Source organism: Caenorhabditis elegans, chromosome II, assembly GCF_000002985.6.
Source record: "Caenorhabditis elegans chromosome II".
NCBI lineage: Eukaryota > Metazoa > Nematoda > Chromadorea > Rhabditida > Rhabditidae > Caenorhabditis > Caenorhabditis elegans.
The window spans coordinates 11,896,827-11,915,950 of NC_003280.10; the positions used below are offsets into that span (position 1 = coordinate 11,896,827).

The window sequence follows — 19,124 nt, forward strand, 5'->3', positions numbered from 1 at the left end:
ATAGGCACAGTGCCTGCCTACCATTAAAATTTGGTCAAAGCCGTGTTTTTCAATGGGGGTTTTTTTAAAGTAAGAAAATGATATAAAAATCATGAATTGAAATTTTTAGAACTTCTCAATTTTCGATGAGTCTAGAACATTTTCAAATTAGGCCATTACTTTTTGAAAATTAATTTTGAATAGTTTTTTTAATATTTCGTTTTTAAATATTCCAAAAAATTTCAAAGTAAGAAAAATCTTAAATGTTGTATTTTTTAATATTTCTGGACCCGGTGGGACCTCAAAAAAAAAGAAGTTTATTTTAAAAAATCTTCTAGACTCAAATTTTTGGAGCAAAATTTTGATCCCATATACACTCCGCAGCTGGAAAACAAGACACAACTATTGTAGAATGAGTTTCATCATTTTGCAACTCGATTGACATATCTAAAGGACGTGGTACTCAAGGACCTGTCAATTGACATTCTCATCACCTATTCTATGTTTATATACTCATCATTTAGATGGCTTTCCCAAAACATATCAAAAAATTGGAAATAATGTACATTAATATTCATTTATGTCTTCAGGGAGATCACAAAGTAATTGCAAAAAATAATTTTTAAAAAATGGTAGAAAAATAATCTTCAAGCGTCCTTTCTCTTTGGTTTTTTTGGATTCTTGCTCCGGCTTTTGCTCTTACACATTGGGCATATTGGAGCATTTCGGTGAATTTGTTGGTAGCAGGATTGGCAAGTCTGAAACGAGAATTTTTGTTGGGGAAAATGTTGGGGAAAACTATACAGGGTCTGGAGCAATACTACAATAAAGTTGGTTGTACCAAGGGTGAGGGGCAATCTTCGTTCGGCAATTTTTTTTAGACAAATTCGGCAAATCGGCAAATTGCCGGTTTGCCGATTTTCCGGATATTTCTCATGCCGTCAATTCGCCGGTTTGCCGATTTGCCGGAAATTTCAATTCCGGCAATTCGCCGATTTGCCGGAAAAATCATTTCTCATGTACTACCGTTTTGTCATATGTTTAAAACGTCTCCAGTTGAAATAATTTTGTCTATATATTTGCACAGCAACTTTCTATAGAATACCTCTTTTTCTACAGTACACGTAGGAACACCCTAATATTTTTATTTTATTTCACATTAACCATAGTTTTTATACATAGTGTATCTCAACTTCTATAATAACCATTTTTCCAAAATAACTAATATTTTTACAATAATACCAGTTTTTACAATTTCCTAACTACGCAACCTACAGTAACCCAATCTACTACAAAAAGTTCTTAACTACCTTCATTGGCGGTGACTGGTGATCGGTGACTTTAAGTTGATGATGCTGCATGGCTGCAGCCATATGCGGTGGTGGCCTGAACTGTGGGGTCGGTGAATTTGTCGAAAAACTGCCAAGCTGTTCAAGTAGCATTGGTTGGAACAAATTTCGGAAGTTGAAGTTTGGAAATGGAGATGGAAGACCGCCGGATAGAACCGGAGTGACTGGAGCTGCTGGGGGTTCACTGAAATATAATAACATGATTCTTTTAATCTGGTGCCTGTAATACTTTAGAAAAGTTCATATTTGAAGTTTTCACTTTACTGTAGAAGAAATTCTGACTCTAGCTCCTCAAGAAAAAAAACCTACATTTTCAAATGAGTCTGTGGTAGATCATCTTGGCTCAAAGCAATATCACATCCAGTTTCCTTAAGCTTCTCATTTGTGGACTCAATTAATTTCAGCAGTGCTTCGTATCTTTTAACAATTTTGCTCTCTCGATCTTTTTTCTCCGTCTCTGCCGCAGCAATTTCCCGTTCCAAATCGCTTTTGTCCTGAAAAAGTTGTGTGTTGCACTGTTCTTTGCAGATTTGTTGTAGAGGCGGCAAAATTTATCTATCAATGCTTAAAAAAATATATTCCTATGAGCTTGTAGATTTTTAGATTTCTAGAAAAAAGTTGACAGCTTGTCAAAGTTTGCAAGCTCTCAAAAATTATTTTTAAAAAACTATTTCTTACCTGGTTTATCAACTGAATAATCTCCGAATGCTCTTCCTTCTCTTTATTCAACTCGTCAATAGTCTTGGCAGTTTCCTTGATAAACTTTTCAGTATTCTCCAGCTCGCTGAGCTCCTCGAGCAACTCATTTCGTTTTGCAAAGTAGTCATCGACTTTTGTTCTGGAAATCATGCTTTGCTTTACTGTGGAAGCTTAAATTTTTTGAATATATTAATTAGAAATTAACTGTAGAAAAAACCAGATTAAATTTTTTGTCAGTGTAAAATTTTTCGGAAAAACCGAGGACAACAAGTGCTGGCTTCAATGTTTGAATCAGGGGTGGGCGGCAATTTCCGTTCGGAAATTTTTTTTGTCGACAAATTCAGCAAATCGGCAAAAAGCCAGGTTTGCCGATTTGCCGGTTATTAGTTTGCCGGAAATGTTCAGAGGATTTTTTTATAAGACGGAAACACTGCCTTTTTGAAAATTTCTTCCCGTTTTCTTTAGATATTTTCATAGAATTTTTACTTTTCAAAATAGATGTAGGAACATTCATAGGATACGTACAATTTTGCCGATTAAAATTAAAATTCTGAAATTTCAAAAAATGTTGTGCAAAACCACAATTTGCCGAAATTACAATTGGCGAACCTTTTCTAATCTATTTAAATATCGATTTCCAAAAATGTCACGATAAAATATCGCATTTAAAAAGTTTTCCCAAACCATTTCTGCTACATTCCCATCCCAAGCCCCCTTCACTCAACTCTACACGGTGAATTGAAGCGGCACAAAATTCGAAATTGAGGCGAGAAGATGGTCATAAAGTCACGCTTGGATAGCAAAAGGACATGATGGAAAGAGAGATGGCTTTTAATCAGGCACACCACAACCACACAAACATGACAAACACCGGATGTGAATTGTATGTATGTATGTGTGTGTGTGGGTATCTTCATGTAAGCAAATATTGTATACTAGAAGGTGTTTGGGGAGTACTGTAGAAGCGTGAATGTTTTAGATACCCCCTTATCATGCTCAAAGTTTTTATTTTTTAAATTAAGAATTTGAAATTTAATTGAAAGAGTCAGCCAACCAATTAGCGACGCGCAAGGGGTGTAGTCAAAGTTGCTGATTGGTGGGAGCCCGAAGACCCCACTCCCACAATAAAGCTCATCCCCATAATATAAAACTACTACAAGTAACCTTAAAAAGCCTACCGACACTTGTGTACACCTGGCGGCTCTTTTCTCAAGTGCTACTACCAAATCATCTCAATTTCCTATATTTTTATGCTAATTCCCTAATTCCTTCTTCTATGTGTGTGGGGGATTACGGTATGATGTTACGCAAAAGGTCGCAACAAATCCAATTAGCCTCTGTGTTTTTTTTCCTGTAAGGACATTTCCGTGTGGAGGAAGGCGCGAAATCACTTTGAAGTGACCGACTAGTACATACTTAAAAAGTTATGCAAGAAGGGGAGTGACCTTTGGCGCGGGGAACTTCAAAAAATTGCCGCGCTTACGGGTTACATGATTTTTAGTGAAGCCTAGCCTAAAAGTTGGCTGGAACTTGATGTGCGAGATATCGCACTCTTTGCCCTTCCGCCAGGACAGATATTGTTTATTGTCTGATTGATATCGCAATATTGAGCTTTGTTATTATTTAGAATCCTCCCACGACATTCTTTTGTTATCTTATTGTTTCTCCGCCTACATTTATTGTATTTAAGCCGCTTCCTCTGAGGGATCGGTATGCATCTTATAATAGAGGGCTTCACCCCAGCCACCCTCCAATCCGAACATGGTGCAAACTTTGACCAATTTCTCTTAAAGCAAGGTTATCAAGAACCTCAAGCAAATAGCAAAAAGTGTTGTCAAAGTTTTAGTACATATATTAAAGGTACATGTGGGTTTTGCAACGAAAAAAAAAAACTACTTTCAAAGTTGATATAATAGTTTTTGATTCAGATTTTAAAAATCCTGGAAACCCCTTTTTAATTCAAATATAATTTACCGTATGTCACTGTCGTTCTTTAATACATAACTTTTATCTTGGCTGTTTTTGGTGGTATCAACAATTGTTCAACAGATAAAATATAGCGAAAAACTTTAAAACAAATTTATCAGTAGGAACTAACTTGATTAAATAGAAGATTATCGAAATATGCACTGTCCAAGTTGAAAAATGATGGCGCAAAACTAATAGAGAAAACACGACGCTGCTGGGCATTTTTACCGTTTTTTTTTAAATCTAGTAGTATTAAATTTTAGTTTGCAGCATTTAAAGACTTGAACTCACTTTGCATTTGCAACTTTATGCAGCTCGCTCATCGACAAGATTGATTCGGCGCCCAAAATCGGCGAAACTGTCGTGGCGGTCATCGATGCGCGTCGAATCTATAAACGGAGATCGTAAAAGTTTTGGAGAAGAAGCACAACGATTGTCAAAAATGGAAGAAAAAAGACAGCAAAAGGAAAGTGTAAAAATTGAAGAGGAAGAACGTATGGGAAACGGAGAAGAGCCGGACGGCAACCAATAAGAATGTGGGCGGGGTCGGATATACATGAGGAGGAAGGATGTAGAGGCTCCTAAATCCATGTAGGAAATGTCAATGGGATTTAAGAATTAACAAGGATTTAGCAAATAACCCCAAAATCATTGTAGAATAGTTCTGTAATCTTATCCACTTTCTTAACTATAACATTAACGTTTATAAATTAATAGTGCCAACAAACAAATAGAAAAGATGCGCTGTCATTTATAGATCTAACCTTTTAACCGGTTACAGAGACCTTTTATCTTGATTTTGACAGGTAGCAGTGAGTTATTATTTTTATTGCACTAATTGAATACACAAATAATAAAGGTGCTAGTTGATTAAATCAATACTCAACATAAATCCTTACTTAGGGACGTAATAATGTTGTTCCTGATATCGCCATGATATCGCCTCTGTCTACCATAGAAGCCCAAGTGACAGATATCATATCGTCATTGTAAAACTGTTGTGAGCCCAATACATTGCTCAATAATCATAAATCCATCTAGTAGATGCCACGTGGCAGATCCTCTATATTTTGGTACTTTTTAGTTTATAAGCAACAGAGCTCAAGGAAGCGGAAAAGCACATGCTAAAAATGGAAAAAATGGCATAGGCTAAAAAAAACTTAGCATCTACAAAACTTAAAATGTATGAAAATATTCATGAGCTAGAACCAAAACCTATTTAGCTAGCTCAAAGTTAAGCCCAGAACATCTAAAAAGGAAACCTACAGAGTTCCAAAACCTTGTTGCTTCTCCCACGTGGCTTTAAGCTTTAAGTTTCAATATCTTATCAACAAGCACTCTCGAAGGATTATGTTACAGTAGGACACATTCGAATCCAAAACTTTCTCCATCTCGTGTTCCTTATCTAAAAGCAGTGTCCTCAAGGTTGTAACCCTTGAAAAGCGAACATGAATGTGATGAAATGTAAATGTGAATGAATTGTGTAAACTCCACCCTCCTTCCGCGAGATATGCAATTAGAGTAAGGCGTCTGCCCTCAAAGTGCTCGTAAATCAATCTAGGCCCATTCCTTCGGACCACTATCAAAACACATCTTATTTCCTCTTCTTACAAGAAGAAGAAATAATCGATCAAATGTTGCGGAGAAGACACTTTTTGTGGGGTGGCGGTATGTGCGTCAAAAGACCCCATCGATCACGTTCAGGTGTCTTAGAGGTGTCATGCGAACACCTGCGTGCTAATTGTGATCGGGATTTGAGGAAGTGCAAGAGGGGAAGTACTTGTTGGTAGAACTGTCAGGATTTGTCAGTTCCTGATGACAGGGAGCTTTTTTTGAAGTGGAGGAAATCTGGGGGAGCTAGATCAGGGGTGCGCAGCAGTTTGGCATGTTCTCTCAATGTTTTCATCAAAATTTTGTGGAAAATATAATATTTGCTCAGTCTGAAAATTATCTTCAAATGACTTGGAACAACATAGATCTAGGGCATTTCTATATAGAAATGCTCGAAAATTGTCTGAAAGTTAGATGAAAAATTCTGACAAATTATCGGAAAAAAGTCAACTTTCAGATAATTTTTGTGCATTTTTTCAGATTTTCCAAGTCAAATAGTTATTATTTTAAGATTAAGCACATATTTTACCATATTTTACAGCGAACTTTCTATAAAAATATTGGGAGAACATACCATACTGGCTCATTTTGTAGAATTGCAACTCGCGAGATGAAACGTATTTGGCGATTCAAAAACTATTTAAAAACTTTAACACTAGTATTCAAAAAGTGAGGAAAACTAGTTTTGCCCTATCATAGTTTTGGAAATTGACAAAAAATTTATTCTCCCATTTTTATATTGTATTCAAACATTCTACAGGTTCAAGCCAGCAGCAATGCTCAGAATTTCTCGAAAAGTTCAAAATTTTGAAAATTTGACAAAGCCTTACAACATACAAAATCTCAAGTGAAAAAAATTCATATTTAAACGAATCAAACTTGCGAAGAATTAATCGAGTAAAAATCAATAATTTTAAACATTCTCGCTAAAATTCTATGAAGCAAGCTCCTAGATGGTGAAGCTACTAACATTTATAAGTTTTTGCTGAAACAAGAAATAAGGATAAACCATATATTCCCATATTTAACCTATTTCTGCAGGACTACAATTCTCTGAGCTCATACTGGAGCTGTTTACAAGGTGACAAGGGAATATACTGCCACGTGGCATCTGCTACCGTTATACAATGTATTTACGATTATTGAGCAATATTTTGAGCTCACAACAGTTTTACAACAGTGACATCATATCTGTCACAATGTTTATTACTATGTAGGTGTCAGGAAAAAAGTACGAAACGAAAAAAAGGGTTGTTTTCATGTTTAACTTTGAACAAAAACTTGAAAATCGATGTCTTCGTGTCTCTGTTTGTGTTAAACGATGCAAGCGTGTCTCCTTCCCAACCGAAAATGGACAACTGAGAGAGAAGGGAGCGGGTATACGGTAGAGAAGAAAGAAGGAGGAGGGGCGTAGCTTTCTTTCGAGAATAGTAGTGACTATGAGTAAAATGCAATGAGGAATAACAAATTAGGAATGATTGGAACGGTGGTGGTGGGAGATGAATTTCTAATTTTCTAATTCATGTTTTTGGTTGAACTAGGTTGATTGGGATTAGATTGGTCTGGTTGGGGAGTTTGAATAGATTTAAAAAAGGTTTTTGGGACCACTTTGAGTCTATTAAAGCAAGCTAGAAACTCTACTCTACAAAGACTATAAGGTATAGCTTTTTTATACAAATATAGGACTTCGAGAATTTATTGTATGCAAAAAAATTTAGCTTTGGATATGTGACCGTAGCCTGGAACCTTTTTTTTTTTTGAAAGAAGCTCAGCTTCATATGTAGGGGATCGCACAAATTTGAGCCCCTAAAACTTTGGTCTGAATTTTTTCGGTCAATTTTGGCAAAGATCGTGTCATCTAAGAAAGAATCAAAAGGCTTTTTTTGTTCAGAAAACCTAAAGCATCCCAAAAGTTTTCAGAATTTTCAAATTTTATAAACAATCTAAAAATAATTCAAAGTTTGCAAAAACTTACCTAGAAAAAATTTCATGGATCTCGAAATTATTGGCAAAAGTGAGCTTAATAGCGAAGCTTCAAATTGGCCTTTTCTGTTTAGTCTTGCCAAAGTGCCAAATTTTTGAAAAATTCAGAGCAGTTCAAAGTTCAAAAACCACGTGGTGCCCATTACGGCTTAACCTTGATCTACAAAAAATACGTGATTTTTTGCGCAAAAAAATGGGACGTCAGCACGTTCTTAACCATGCAAAATCAGTTGAGAACTCTGCGTCTCTTCTCCCGCATTTTTTAAGATAGATCAAGCCGAAATGAGACACTCTGATTTATATTATGTGTGCCACTTTTTGAATGTAGATTTAAAAAAATTGCATAACTTTAAAAAAAATTTCTAAAGAAATTTGATAATCTTATCTGTATGGCTAAGGGTCTTGCAATTTAATTTAATAGTTTTAGTTGAGCTTTATGCTCAGATGCTCAAACTTTTGTGGCATCCTAATCAAGTTTATAATTAAAAATGTGGTTGACCTTCCTTGTAGGTCCTCCCTTGTACTATTCTCTTCAAAAAAGTCTATATTTGAATTTCTGGGCCATGTTTCCTTCATTGTTGCCAATTGTCTTTATATGTGTTCTAAACATAATAGAGAACTGAGTCATAAAGGTATGAGAATGCATGCTTCTTTCTCTCTCAATCCATGTCCTTTCTCATTTGTTTTCATTTTCTCAAGAAGAGACCCCCTTCCCAAAGGTGTCATAAAATGGGGGCACAATTGTATTTGGGTTGAAGAACAGATGGATTAGGGCTAAACAGACAAGAGATGGAGGGGGAATAGTTGTAAATTATGATATTGCTGCTGGGGGATGGTTGGGTAAATACTCTCAGCGGGTGATATCTTTAGAAATTTATACAAATTAGGTGACTGGCCGCAGTAAGAGGTATTCATGGCTGGGCGGTAAAAGTTGGAGAATTTTGGTTTTGGTTTAGGCTTAGGCTTAGGCTTAAGCTTAGGTTTAGGCCTAGGCTTAGGCATAGGCTCAGGCTTAGACTTAGGCTCAGGCTAGGCTCAGGCTTAGGCTCAAGCTCAGGCTTAGGCTTAGGCGCTGTAAAATACACCGAAAAAACACAAAAAATACGTCTAAAATATTTTTTTGCCGCCAACTAATTCAATGGAAACCATTTACAAAACCGCAAAACTATCAGAAAAAATTTGAAAAAATGCCGACTGAAAAATTTTCGAAATCAAAAGTTTTGGAAAGTTAAAGTTAAAGGAAAGTTTTTGAAAAATTGTTCTAAACCATCCTAAATATTTAATACAATTATAATAATGACACATTTTAAGAATGGCATCTGAAAAAATTTCATGTCGACTTTTTTCTAGAACTTGAGCGAAAAAATTGAACAAAAAAACAGTGGAAAAGAACCAAAACATTCAAATCAAAGTGTAGTGAAAAAGAAATAAAAGGCCATTAGAATACAAGAAGACACTAACTTCCATTTCATGTGGATAGTTTCCTATGGTTAATTTGCATGAAAATGCCACTACTGCACCCTTTTCCCCCAATATTTTCCCTTTTCATCTTACCGCTCACCTCAAGCTCTGATCACCACTTGAACCTCCCCCTCTTTCTACTGATACTCTTCTCAAATTTGACACCTCATGCCGTAAAAGAGTGTTTGTGCAGATGGGATGGGTACCCTGGGGAGAGGGTTCCGAAACAAGACACCTTCTGAGAAGAGACCGCGGCTTCATTAATCAACGTCTTCTGAGACTCTTGGAGGCGAAAGGAAAAGAAGAAGAAGCAATTTATTAGAGGAAATCGAGTAGCATACCGTCTGTTATGATTTTGAGAAGAGGAACGGTTTTTGAAGGGACATAGATTCAGGGGGTGCCTACATGCCTGCCTTCAAGGCGACCTAAAATTCAAACAAATACATTGGAATGCGGAAATCTTCAGGCAGTAGGCAGGCAGGAAGGCAAAGAATTTTCCCACGATTTATTTGGAAATATACGTGAAAATTGATAATTAAAATTGGGAAAACTTTGGAAAGCATTTTGAATTTTTTCACGTGATAACATTTTCTTCAATTGAAAAAACAAAAAAAAAAACACAGAAAAAAGAAAAACAATCAATTTTGAAATCAGTTCTTAATCAATAAGTTGTCGAAGATCAAATCGATTGGAGCGAAACGATAACAATGAATGCTCGTGTTGGAAATCAGGTATGCCTGCCTGCTTGCCTTGCGCCTCGCTTAAATCTACACGAGTTCGTGTAAATCTACACAGGGTGGTGTAAATCTACAGGGCCTTGCGTAAATCTACATATCGTGACGTAAGCCTACACTGATTCTTGTAAATCTACACTGGTTCGCGTAAATCTACACTAGCTCGGCGCTCTCCTGCGTAAATCTACAAAGCGTGACGTAAATCTACACAGGCTGGTGTAAATCTACAGGGCCTTGCGTAAATCTACATATCGTGGCGTTAGCCTACACTGATTCTTGTAAATCTACACTTGTTTGCGTAAATCAACACAGGCCGGTGTAAATCTACACTGACTTGCGTAAATCTACACAGGGTGGTGTAAATCTACAGGGCCTTGCGTAAATCTACATATCGTGACGTAAGCCTACACTGATTCTTGTAAATCTACACTGGTTCGCGTAAATCTACACTAGCTCGGCGCTCTCCTGCGTAAATCTACAAAGCGTGACGTAAATCTACACAGGCTGGTGTAAATCTACAGGGCCTTGCGTAAATCTACATATCGTGGCGTTAGCCTACACTGATTCTTGTAAATCTACACTTGTTTGCGTAAATCAACACAGGCCGGTGTAAATCTACACTGACTTGCGTAAATCTACACAGGGTGGTGTAAATCTACAGGGCCTTGCGTAAATCTACATATCGTGACGTAAGCCTACACTGATTCTTGTAAATCTACACTGGTTCGCGTAAATCTACACTAGCTCGGCGCTCTCCTGCGTAAATCTACAAAGCGTGACGTAAATCTACACAGGCTGGTGTAAATCTACAGGGCCTTGCGTAAATCTACATATCGTGGCGTTAGCCTACACTGATTCTTGTAAATCTACACTTGTTTGCGTAAATCAACACAGGCCGGTGTAAATCTACACTGACTTGCGTAAATCTACACAGGGTGGTGTAAATCTACAGGGCCTTGCGTAAATCTACACTAGCTCGCGTAAATCAACACCTTGTTCGCGTAAATCTACACTGCCTTGTGTAAATCGACATTTAGTTGCGTAAATCTACACTAGCTAGCGTAAATCTACACCAACACCATCTTTCCAGAATACTCACGGTTCTGCAAGTGAGATAATTTCGACATTCAATCAATTCTTCACAAATGTTCCCCCCAACCGGAGCTTCGACATGAGCTACAAAGGTTCGAGCATTCCAGTGTGCTCCAGAATTTCCAGCCTATATTTTTTTTCAGTATACTTGCAAGATTTGGCCGATATGGAAGATCGAACTTCGACTTCTCGCTGTAGTTCAACGACTCGGATCAAGCCCACCAAGATCGCCGGATTCGGAACGGTTCCACTGCTTAGCTCGGCCGGGGTAAGAATTTTCGAAAGTCATGAAAAATGGTCTCGACACGACAGATTTAAAAAAATTGCGTCGATTTTTCAAAAAATGTTTGGTTTTTTGTCTACTGTACTCATTAAAGGCGCACGATATTTTTTGTAGCTTTGTTTCGACGTTCGTGTCGGGACCTGGTACCATCGATTTATTGATTTTTCTGAAAATAAAATAATATTTTCAGACGAATCAATCAGTTCTGTCGACGAAATCTGCAAAGTCTTGCTTGTCTAATACCATCGCAGCATCCATGACTGAACCACAAGTATCCATGACTCAAGTGGATCGGATGTACGAGGATAATCTGGCGCGTAAGAAGAGATCAATGGTGGCCGTGTCCGAGTTCAACAAGATATATGGACAGGAATATCATCCACCATCATCTTCCGAATCGACTCGATCTTTCTATGAGAACATTGATGCCGTCTATCCATCTTCAAAAGCATCGGAGTCTTCATCCTCGTCGGCATCAACTGGATCATCGGACAATCGTAAGGACATTGAGAAATGGGAGAAGTTGGATTCCGAAGCCGAAAGTGACATTGAACTCTTTATCAAGGTTTCCGACTGTTTTGACTGAATAGCTTCTCAATAAAGATCCGTTGTCTAACACACATCTCCCAGGAGAGCTGCTCTTCCGACTAACAAATCATTTGTCATAACAGGGGGGATGCCGCCGAAAAGAGCGCGGGGATGCGAATGAAAAATGCTATTTAGAAAGTTTGAGAGCAAAAAAGTTTAGAAATTCATGAAAAAGGGAGCTGATAAAATGGTAAAGTAAAGTAAAAATAAAGTAGAGTACACAAAAATTTTGCAAAAGAAGTTATAAATAGACTTCAACCCATATTAGACTAGGAACAAGTGTACAATTGATATTTACAGGAAGAATGAATACAATTATTTCCAAATTTTGATGACACCATCGTAGCCAGAAGAGACGAGCAGTTCAGAGTTGAGAAGCATCATGTCGGTGATCGGGGTACGGTGATAGGTGGATGGCTGGAAATGTACAATTTTGTAGAAAACTTTTTTAAAAACTTTAAACTAACCTTTGAATCTAACGGAACAACTTTCTGATTCTCCTTGGCTTCTGTGTCCAACACGGTGCGTTCATAAATTACAAATGGATCTGTCGAAGCTCCAGATGGAGCTGTTGATGTGTCGTTTTCCTCAAAGATCGTTCGATACGCGGTACGTCCTTTCGGCGGGGCGGAGATGATTTCACAGCCGACAGCTCGTGTAGGATTCCATTTTCGGATTGCTCCACGTGTGTCACCTGTGTAGACAACGCCTGTCTTCTCGCAAACGCATAGAGATCGAGTGGCAAGGGAATCTTGTTTCCGGGCATCGTTTGACTGGAAATTGAAATTAATTTTTTAAAAATGTGTATTTTATTCAAGCTTACCGCGGCACTATAACTTAAAATCGGAGCTCCTCCAGTCCAGAAAACTCGTTTTCGTAGAGGTTGAGCACTTAGTTCATAGGTACTAATCTCGCCATGCATCGAGAATCCAACGAAAACTTCGGGACACTCTTGCCGCGATACTGGATTCGCCCATACTCTGTTCGGCTGGGTATTCTGATGTGGAGACTCCCATCGGAGAACCTCTTCCTTGAATCGTAAATCATAGAGAACTAGATTCTTCTGTCCCGAATTATTGCCAATGACCATCCAGCTTTGCTGCCAAGGATCTATAGCAGATGAAGTGACGAGGCCGTGAGATTCTTGGAACTTCTTTCTCCAGATATCATGTCGCTTGAGTGGCCCTTCCGAAGCTCCGACTCTCAAATCAATTCCATAAAGCACTCCGTGATGTGTTCTCACGATTGCCATCGGACCATTGCAATGGAGATACACAGGTGGTCCTTCTGCATCGGGAATCCTGACTTGCGTCGCCACTCGAGCGGATCCTTGTCCAACATCAGCCCATCGGACGAAACCGTCGTTGGTAGCTGAGCATGCGAATTGATCGTTCCAACCGACAGAGTTCACCTTCTCGCGACTCGTTTCGGTTGGAATCCATGTGTCCTCACTTCTCGCCGACCCGTATCCTTCTCCGAGGACTGATCGTGTCTTCCACACTTTCACAGTCCCATCCGTAGATCCACTAAGAAAGAGATCGGATTCTCGGTTGGCGCACAATCTGGAAGAAGAAAAAATTGAAATTTAGCAATATTCTAGAATTAAAATCTCACTTTGTGATCTTTCCCGAATGCTCGTGAAGATGCGTAATAATTATTCCTTTAACATTATTATTAGACGAAGAGCCAAGTGAGCCAGCAGACGGCGATGCACTCAGCACAGGATGGCTTGCACTGGCTGCCAATGGACGTTTCGGTCGACAATTCACATTTCTCATGTGCAATTCGTTGAGATGAGCCAACATTTCGTTCACTTGATTATCGAATGTGGTGTTCTTGACAGGAGAATCTGAATTTAATGGTTATATAAAAAAAAAAAAAAAATAGTCTCAAATTGAGAAATATGTACCACAAAAAAACGGAAAAAACCGTGATTTTTTTTCAATTTTGGCTAAATTCCTCCAAAATCAGAACTTCAGAACACCAGAGTATTTTAAAGCTAAATATTTTTATTCTTTTGTGATTTTTTGTGGTCTTTCTGCATAAGATATTATTTCAAATTTTTAGAAGGAACAAATGAAACGACGTTTGCAAACACGATTTCTCAATTTTGGTGAAACTCCCTCCAAAATGAGATCTGCGACCAATCAGTGAGTTGCTCCGCCCAATTTTAAACCAATAAGATGTAGTGGGCGGAGTTCGACGTCACTGATTGGTCGCAGTTCTCATTTTGGAGGGAATTTAGATTAAATTGAAAAATCGCTTGTTGGATTTTTCATTGTTTCGCGAGTTTATTTTTTTTCGGATATTTTACATACAAGGAGCCGGTGTATTGGTGACAGTTCGTTCTTCTTCAATGACCACTTCACCAGCAAGCAAAAGAGTGTCACGTCGTTCTGTTGAATGGTTCGGAATGTTGATAGCGGTGAGATGCTTGGAGTTGGAGCTCATCGCACTTTCGTCTCCTCCATAGGTGAACTCTTTCCGTCGTACTCGACTGTGAGCAATTGAAGAGAGATCAATTGTTCCGAGTTGGCGAGTCAAGTAGATTTCCATTCCGGCGCTGAAAATAATTGAATTGAATTTTAAATTTGAAAGCAAAAAAATTACTAACGTATTTCTTGTCTCTGCCATCCGTTCAAAAAGTTTCCTAAACGAATAAACCGACGCAGTAAGCCGTTTTCTGGCTTCTAACGCAGCTTTCAAATCATTATGCTCTACAACTCCCGCTTTCGTTTCAGTTTTGATTTTCGGAAAAATCGTGTTAAACCATCCAGCCCCCGCTTCGAATGGTTTGCCGGTTTGGAAATGGATTTCTGAAAGCTTTACGATTGAAATTTCACACCATCTTGGAGAAATTTACCTAAAAGCATAGTTATTTGCTTGGTATTCTCCAAACTTTGATCTATAATCTGATTGAACGTGGTCCGTGGGATCGGGTCGACGAGCTGGCTCATCAGAACCGGCTTGCTCTTCAGGGTAAGCACTCCTCTCTTCGATTCCTCAACGAATGGGCTCACAAGTGGAATCAGCTTAACATGAACTTCAGCATTATGCCATTGACAATCGATTGCTAGCAAAATGTCACAAACGGTGGAGCGAATCCAGTCATTCTGAAATTAATTAAAATTTTTTGAAGTTAGTTCTGAAATCGAAATGGCTTACTGGATGAACTAAAAACGGCAGAACATCATCTAACAACTTTTTCACGGACATTTTATCCAAATTCTCGTTTTTAATCAAAATATGAATACATCCTAAAGCACGGACTACAACGTGCTCTTCGCCGTCTTGAAGGCCCAATTGCAGAAGTGGCACCATTCCTTCACTTCGCTTCTGAACACAAACTGGAAGAGAATCGAAGAACGCTGCTCGTAACCGCCATTCAGTTTTCGCGTTCAAAAATGTGCACAGGAATCGAAGCAGGGTATCGTCGTCTGGAAATTGGGAAGGAAATTAGTGGGTTTTATTATTACGGGAACACAAAATTCTGGAAATACGTATTCCGCAGCATATTTGACGCGCAAAATATCTTGTAGCGAAAACTACGAACAAAAAATAAATTTAGAATATCTTGTCACTACTGTGTATTTTTTCCAGCTCTCCTTTAAAGTCGTAGAAGTGGAAAAAATGCACAGTAGTGACAAGATATTCTAAATTTATTTTTTGTTCACTTTTAACATTTAATCGATAACTCGAGTCCGTAAATCGACACAATCGCTACAGTAGTCATTCAAAGAATTACTGTGGTTTTCGCTACGAGATATTTTGCGCGTCAAATATGCTGCGGAATGCGCATTCTCTGAATATTGTGTTTCCGTAATACGTTTTCAACGAGAACTAACTTCCTATTTTAATAAAGAAATGATAGAGCAATATGAGCGACTTGCTCTCCACAAGACACCGCTTCACCATTGGTTCCTTGCTACACAACGCGGAGAACATTGCAGAAACTCCGTGGAGCAACGCCCCGGCGTCATCATTTTGCTGCTGCTCTCCGGCAGTGGAGACCTCGTCATCATACATCGTCGCTTGGCGGATTTCTCGCCCAGCCATGTAGAATCGATAGGCAGTATCAGCAAATTGTCCGAGAGATGTTGCGATTGCGAAGAGCACGTGTTGGGGAGAATCAATCGAATCGTTGGACATTGAGTTCTGGAAATAAATCGATATTTTTAGTTTTTTTGCCTTATTAGATTCAAAAAATCTAAAAAAGAGCGAATTTCATAACGAGAATTTTCAAAAAAAAATTCGAAAAAACCTAATTCGGTGTCGGCGTTTCGATTTTTAGATATTTCAAAAAATTTCGATTTTTCAAAAATTAGCTTAAAATTTTGGTTTTTTGTTTTATTTTCATCTTATAAAATCTTATTTTATGGTTAATTTTCTGAACAGTTTTTTTTTTGATTTTTCGATTTTCTCTCAACTCAGAGAAAAAAGTGAAAAATCGAAAAATGGCACACTTGCTCCGAGTCACAGCGATCGGAAATTGTTTTTTTTAGGAATTTTTGTAATTTTTGATTGAATAAAAATCAATTTCCGCCGCTGTGACACGGAATTACGTCTTTTCTTCTTTTTTTCCGAAGTTTCGCTATGAAATTCGGTCGTTTTTGACCAATTTTGAGCAATTTTTCCAGGAAAACGCACTAGATGGGGGAAGAGATAGTCGACAAAAACCAGTGATTCCTCATAAGTTTTCGGTTGAATCGGAGCCAAAAGTTCTGCAACAGCTGTGACTGCTGTCGCTCGAACTTGAGTTTCCGGATCCATCCAAAGATGAACAAAGTATGGAAGAATCCTGTCGATGGCCACGCTGGAATCTGATATTGTTGATAGTTCGACGAGCATTCGAATGGCATCCTGAAATTTTTTAATATTAAACTTTTTTTTTTGGAAAACTAGAAAAAAACTAACAGTTTTTCCCTGAATTGTTCTCAGAGCTCTCAGATTTGCTGTAATCAATGATACAAAGAGGAATGCAAATGATTTCGATTCATCATTCTCTGATAGCCGTGCCCACCACAACTGCTTCTCCCGTTTCAGCTTCGTAATCACATCATCTGGCTCCAAATACGAAAACTCTAAAGCCTGACTGAAATCATCAGTCGACGGATCGGACGACGTTGATGTACCATAAAGCGGTCGGAACCGGTCGAGATATTTGAAAAGGAACGACTCGAGGATGTGAGGGAATTTGAGAGCGGCTCCGGTGAGAACTGCGTTCGCTGAGATACGGAATGACGGGTCTCGATTGAGAAGAAGCCGGAGGAGTGGGCGGTAGGGAGCAGGAACGTCTTGAATTAGTCTGAAAATTAGGGTTTTTATATTACCAAAATAAATAATTAAAAAAAAAAAAGAAAATAAAACCAACCGTAAAAGCATATTCCCGGCATCAGCATCATTCATAGATCGATATTCACAAAGTGAGCTGTAAGTGAATGGAGGTCGATCACAGAGAAGCTCAAAGACGATGCAACCAGCCGAGAACATGTCCATTTTCGGAGTTAACGACCCGAAAAGCCATTCATCCTGTCCATCCCTAAGTTTTTCATCGTATTCCGTAGCAGAAATGAATCGTTCTGGTGCAATATAGCAACTCTGCCGACGACTCGTGTCGAAGAAAAATGTGAATGAAGATGGGTTGTCGTGAGTGAGAAAACATGGCTTGAATGGCGCAAAATCGGTGATTTGTAGCCAGTTTGTGGAGGAGATGAGCACGTTCTGTGATTTGAGATCTCCGTGGCAAACTCCTGCGGTTTCACATTGAGACAGCGCCTTGAAGAGCAGGAAGATGTACCTGAAATATCGCAATTAATTTTTTTGACGGTCTCAAACATCTAAAATAGGCTTAAATTTATCAATACAATTGACTATTTTGAGTTTTTATCCCACTTTCAAAAACAATATTTTTGAAATTCTGTATAATATTTACGTGATGACCGTTAAAAAAAATTAATGCTATAAAAGCCCGTAAACTTCAGAGAAAAAATTTATTGTGTAATTTGGTTTGATTCGTTGTAAACGTTTACAATGACTGCTCGAAAAGCTAAAGAGGTAATTTGTTTTAAATAAAATCATCAACTTTTTTCATCGTTTTCAAAGTGCTCACGTGTCTGCAAGTGATATAATATCGACATTCAACAATTTTTTCGAGAATCTCCCGAACGACAAGAGCTTCGACATGGCTTATAAAGGTTTGTGATACCGAAAAATGATTCGAAACTTTAAATACTTGAACTTTTTACAGTCTATCTCAAAGATTTGGCTGATGTGGATGACGGTTCGAGATGTGAATCCTCGTCGATTTTGACTCAAAACCAGCCGACGACAATCGCCTCGTCTGGATTTGTGATGTCTAATCCGAATGTGGTAGATCAAATTTTTGCTACTTCGAAAGGTTGTTAAGAAAAAAAGTTTCAGAAAAGCCCATCGCTTCCGTCGTCGGCCACTAATTGGAACTCGGAATATTCGGTGACCGAACCGACGATGAGCCCGGCGGATCAGATTCTGAAGGATAGCGTTGCTCGCAAGAAGAGGTCGATGGTCGATTTGACGGAGCTTAACCAGCTCTACGGAAAAGGCTATAAGCCGCCAGCCCCATCTGCACGAACGCCACCAACAATTTATGAGAACTTGGCAATTAATGCTCCTTCGTCCCCCTCTGCTACTGATGCATCGTCGGTTCCGTTGACTTTTATCGAAAAGCATCACGAATTCAAAAAACTCGTGCCATCTGGGACTGACGGAAGATTCGAGTTGTTTCTTAAAGTGGCCGATTGTTTCGATTAAAAGAAGCAAAATCTCTCTTGAACTCTTATCATAATCTTGTCGCAATAAACTTTGAATCTCACCACATTTTCTCTGCCTCCACTACGAACGGCCTCGTGCTCAATCGATCGAAGAGCGTGTGCTTTTGAAAAGCTCTGACCATTACAGCATACTTTTGTTTTACAAGAACCTTTTTGATAGGACAACAATTCGGACTTTTCATGAGCGCTTTCCGAATATCGATAATTCGCTGTGGAAACGGGTCCAGTGACGCCAAATCTTGTCTAACGAATACTTTATACACAAAGACGCCTTCATGCGTTCTTCCTCGAGCGACTTTCATGAAACGGGTGCTCCCAAGACTGAAATTCGAATTTATTTTTCCCACTTGCTCATCGCAAATACTTACTTTTCGACTGCATCACATGACAAATCGTTGAGATATACCTCCACGGGCAGAATTTCCGACGGATTCGTTGTGAAAAGTGAGTTTATATTACCCATAATATGTCTGAAATTGAAGAAAATGAAATAAATGGATAGATCGTCGGGAAAAAATTGTCTGAAATTGCTGAAGACGCTCAGTTTGGCATGTGAGAAATGACGGAG

At 38.5% G+C, this 19,124-nt stretch overlaps 4 protein-coding genes across 6 annotated transcripts; 2 read left to right on the plus strand and 2 right to left on the minus strand.

Moving 5' to 3' along the window:
- Positions 1-538: 538 nt before the first annotated feature.
- On the minus strand, positions 539-4,384 carry vab-23 (C4H2-type domain-containing protein; the record flags this gene model as incomplete). Of its 2 annotated transcripts, NM_001027364.6 has the most annotated exons (5): positions 539-737; positions 1,290-1,512; positions 1,638-1,822; positions 2,007-2,166; positions 4,287-4,384. In NM_001027364.6, 5 exons carry the CDS (start codon positions 4,367-4,369, stop codon positions 627-629), a joined length of 762 nt encoding a protein of 253 aa, NP_001022535.1. In that variant the 3' UTR covers positions 539-626. The 2 variants fall into 2 exon arrangements, with proteins under 2 accessions (NP_001022535.1, NP_001022536.1); NM_001027365.2 differs by lacking the exon at positions 4,287-4,384 and having other exon boundaries at positions 545-1,512; positions 2,007-2,177.
- A 5,306-nt stretch (positions 4,385-9,690) lies between these two features.
- On the plus strand, positions 9,691-11,788 carry ZK930.4 (uncharacterized protein). Its single transcript, NM_064140.4, has 4 exons — positions 9,691-9,781; positions 10,875-10,968; positions 11,020-11,144; positions 11,350-11,788. Exons 1-4 carry the CDS (start codon positions 9,758-9,760, stop codon positions 11,743-11,745), a joined length of 639 nt encoding a protein of 212 aa, NP_496541.2. The 5' UTR covers positions 9,691-9,757; the 3' UTR covers positions 11,746-11,788.
- Positions 11,789-11,898: 110 nt separating this feature from the next.
- vps-15 (non-specific serine/threonine protein kinase) lies at positions 11,899-19,026 on the minus strand (the record flags this gene model as incomplete). 2 transcript variants are annotated; one of them, NM_001267393.3, is made up of 14 exons in its annotated part: positions 11,899-12,164; positions 12,215-12,520; positions 12,571-13,309; positions 13,362-13,596; positions 14,066-14,310; positions 14,362-14,563; positions 14,611-14,860; positions 14,913-15,184; positions 15,593-15,902; positions 16,395-16,607; positions 16,662-17,052; positions 17,119-17,544; positions 18,599-18,877; positions 18,925-19,026. In NM_001267393.3, the coding sequence occupies 14 exons, from the start codon at positions 19,017-19,019 to the stop codon at positions 12,063-12,065; spliced, it is 4,065 nt and encodes a 1,354-aa protein (NP_001254322.1). The 2 variants fall into 2 exon arrangements, with proteins under 2 accessions (NP_001254322.1, NP_001254323.1); NM_001267394.3 differs by lacking the exons at positions 14,066-14,310; positions 14,362-14,563; positions 14,611-14,860; ... (5 more) ...; positions 18,599-18,877; positions 18,925-19,026 and having other exon boundaries at positions 12,063-12,164; positions 13,362-13,552.
- ZK930.7 (RGS domain-containing protein) lies at positions 17,778-18,601 on the plus strand (the record flags this gene model as incomplete). The annotated part of the gene is made up of 4 exons (NM_064142.9): positions 17,778-17,801; positions 17,848-17,941; positions 17,995-18,116; positions 18,168-18,601. 4 exons carry the CDS (start codon positions 17,778-17,780, stop codon positions 18,534-18,536), a joined length of 609 nt encoding a protein of 202 aa, NP_496543.2. The 3' UTR covers positions 18,537-18,601.
- Positions 19,027-19,124: the final 98 nt, after the last annotated feature.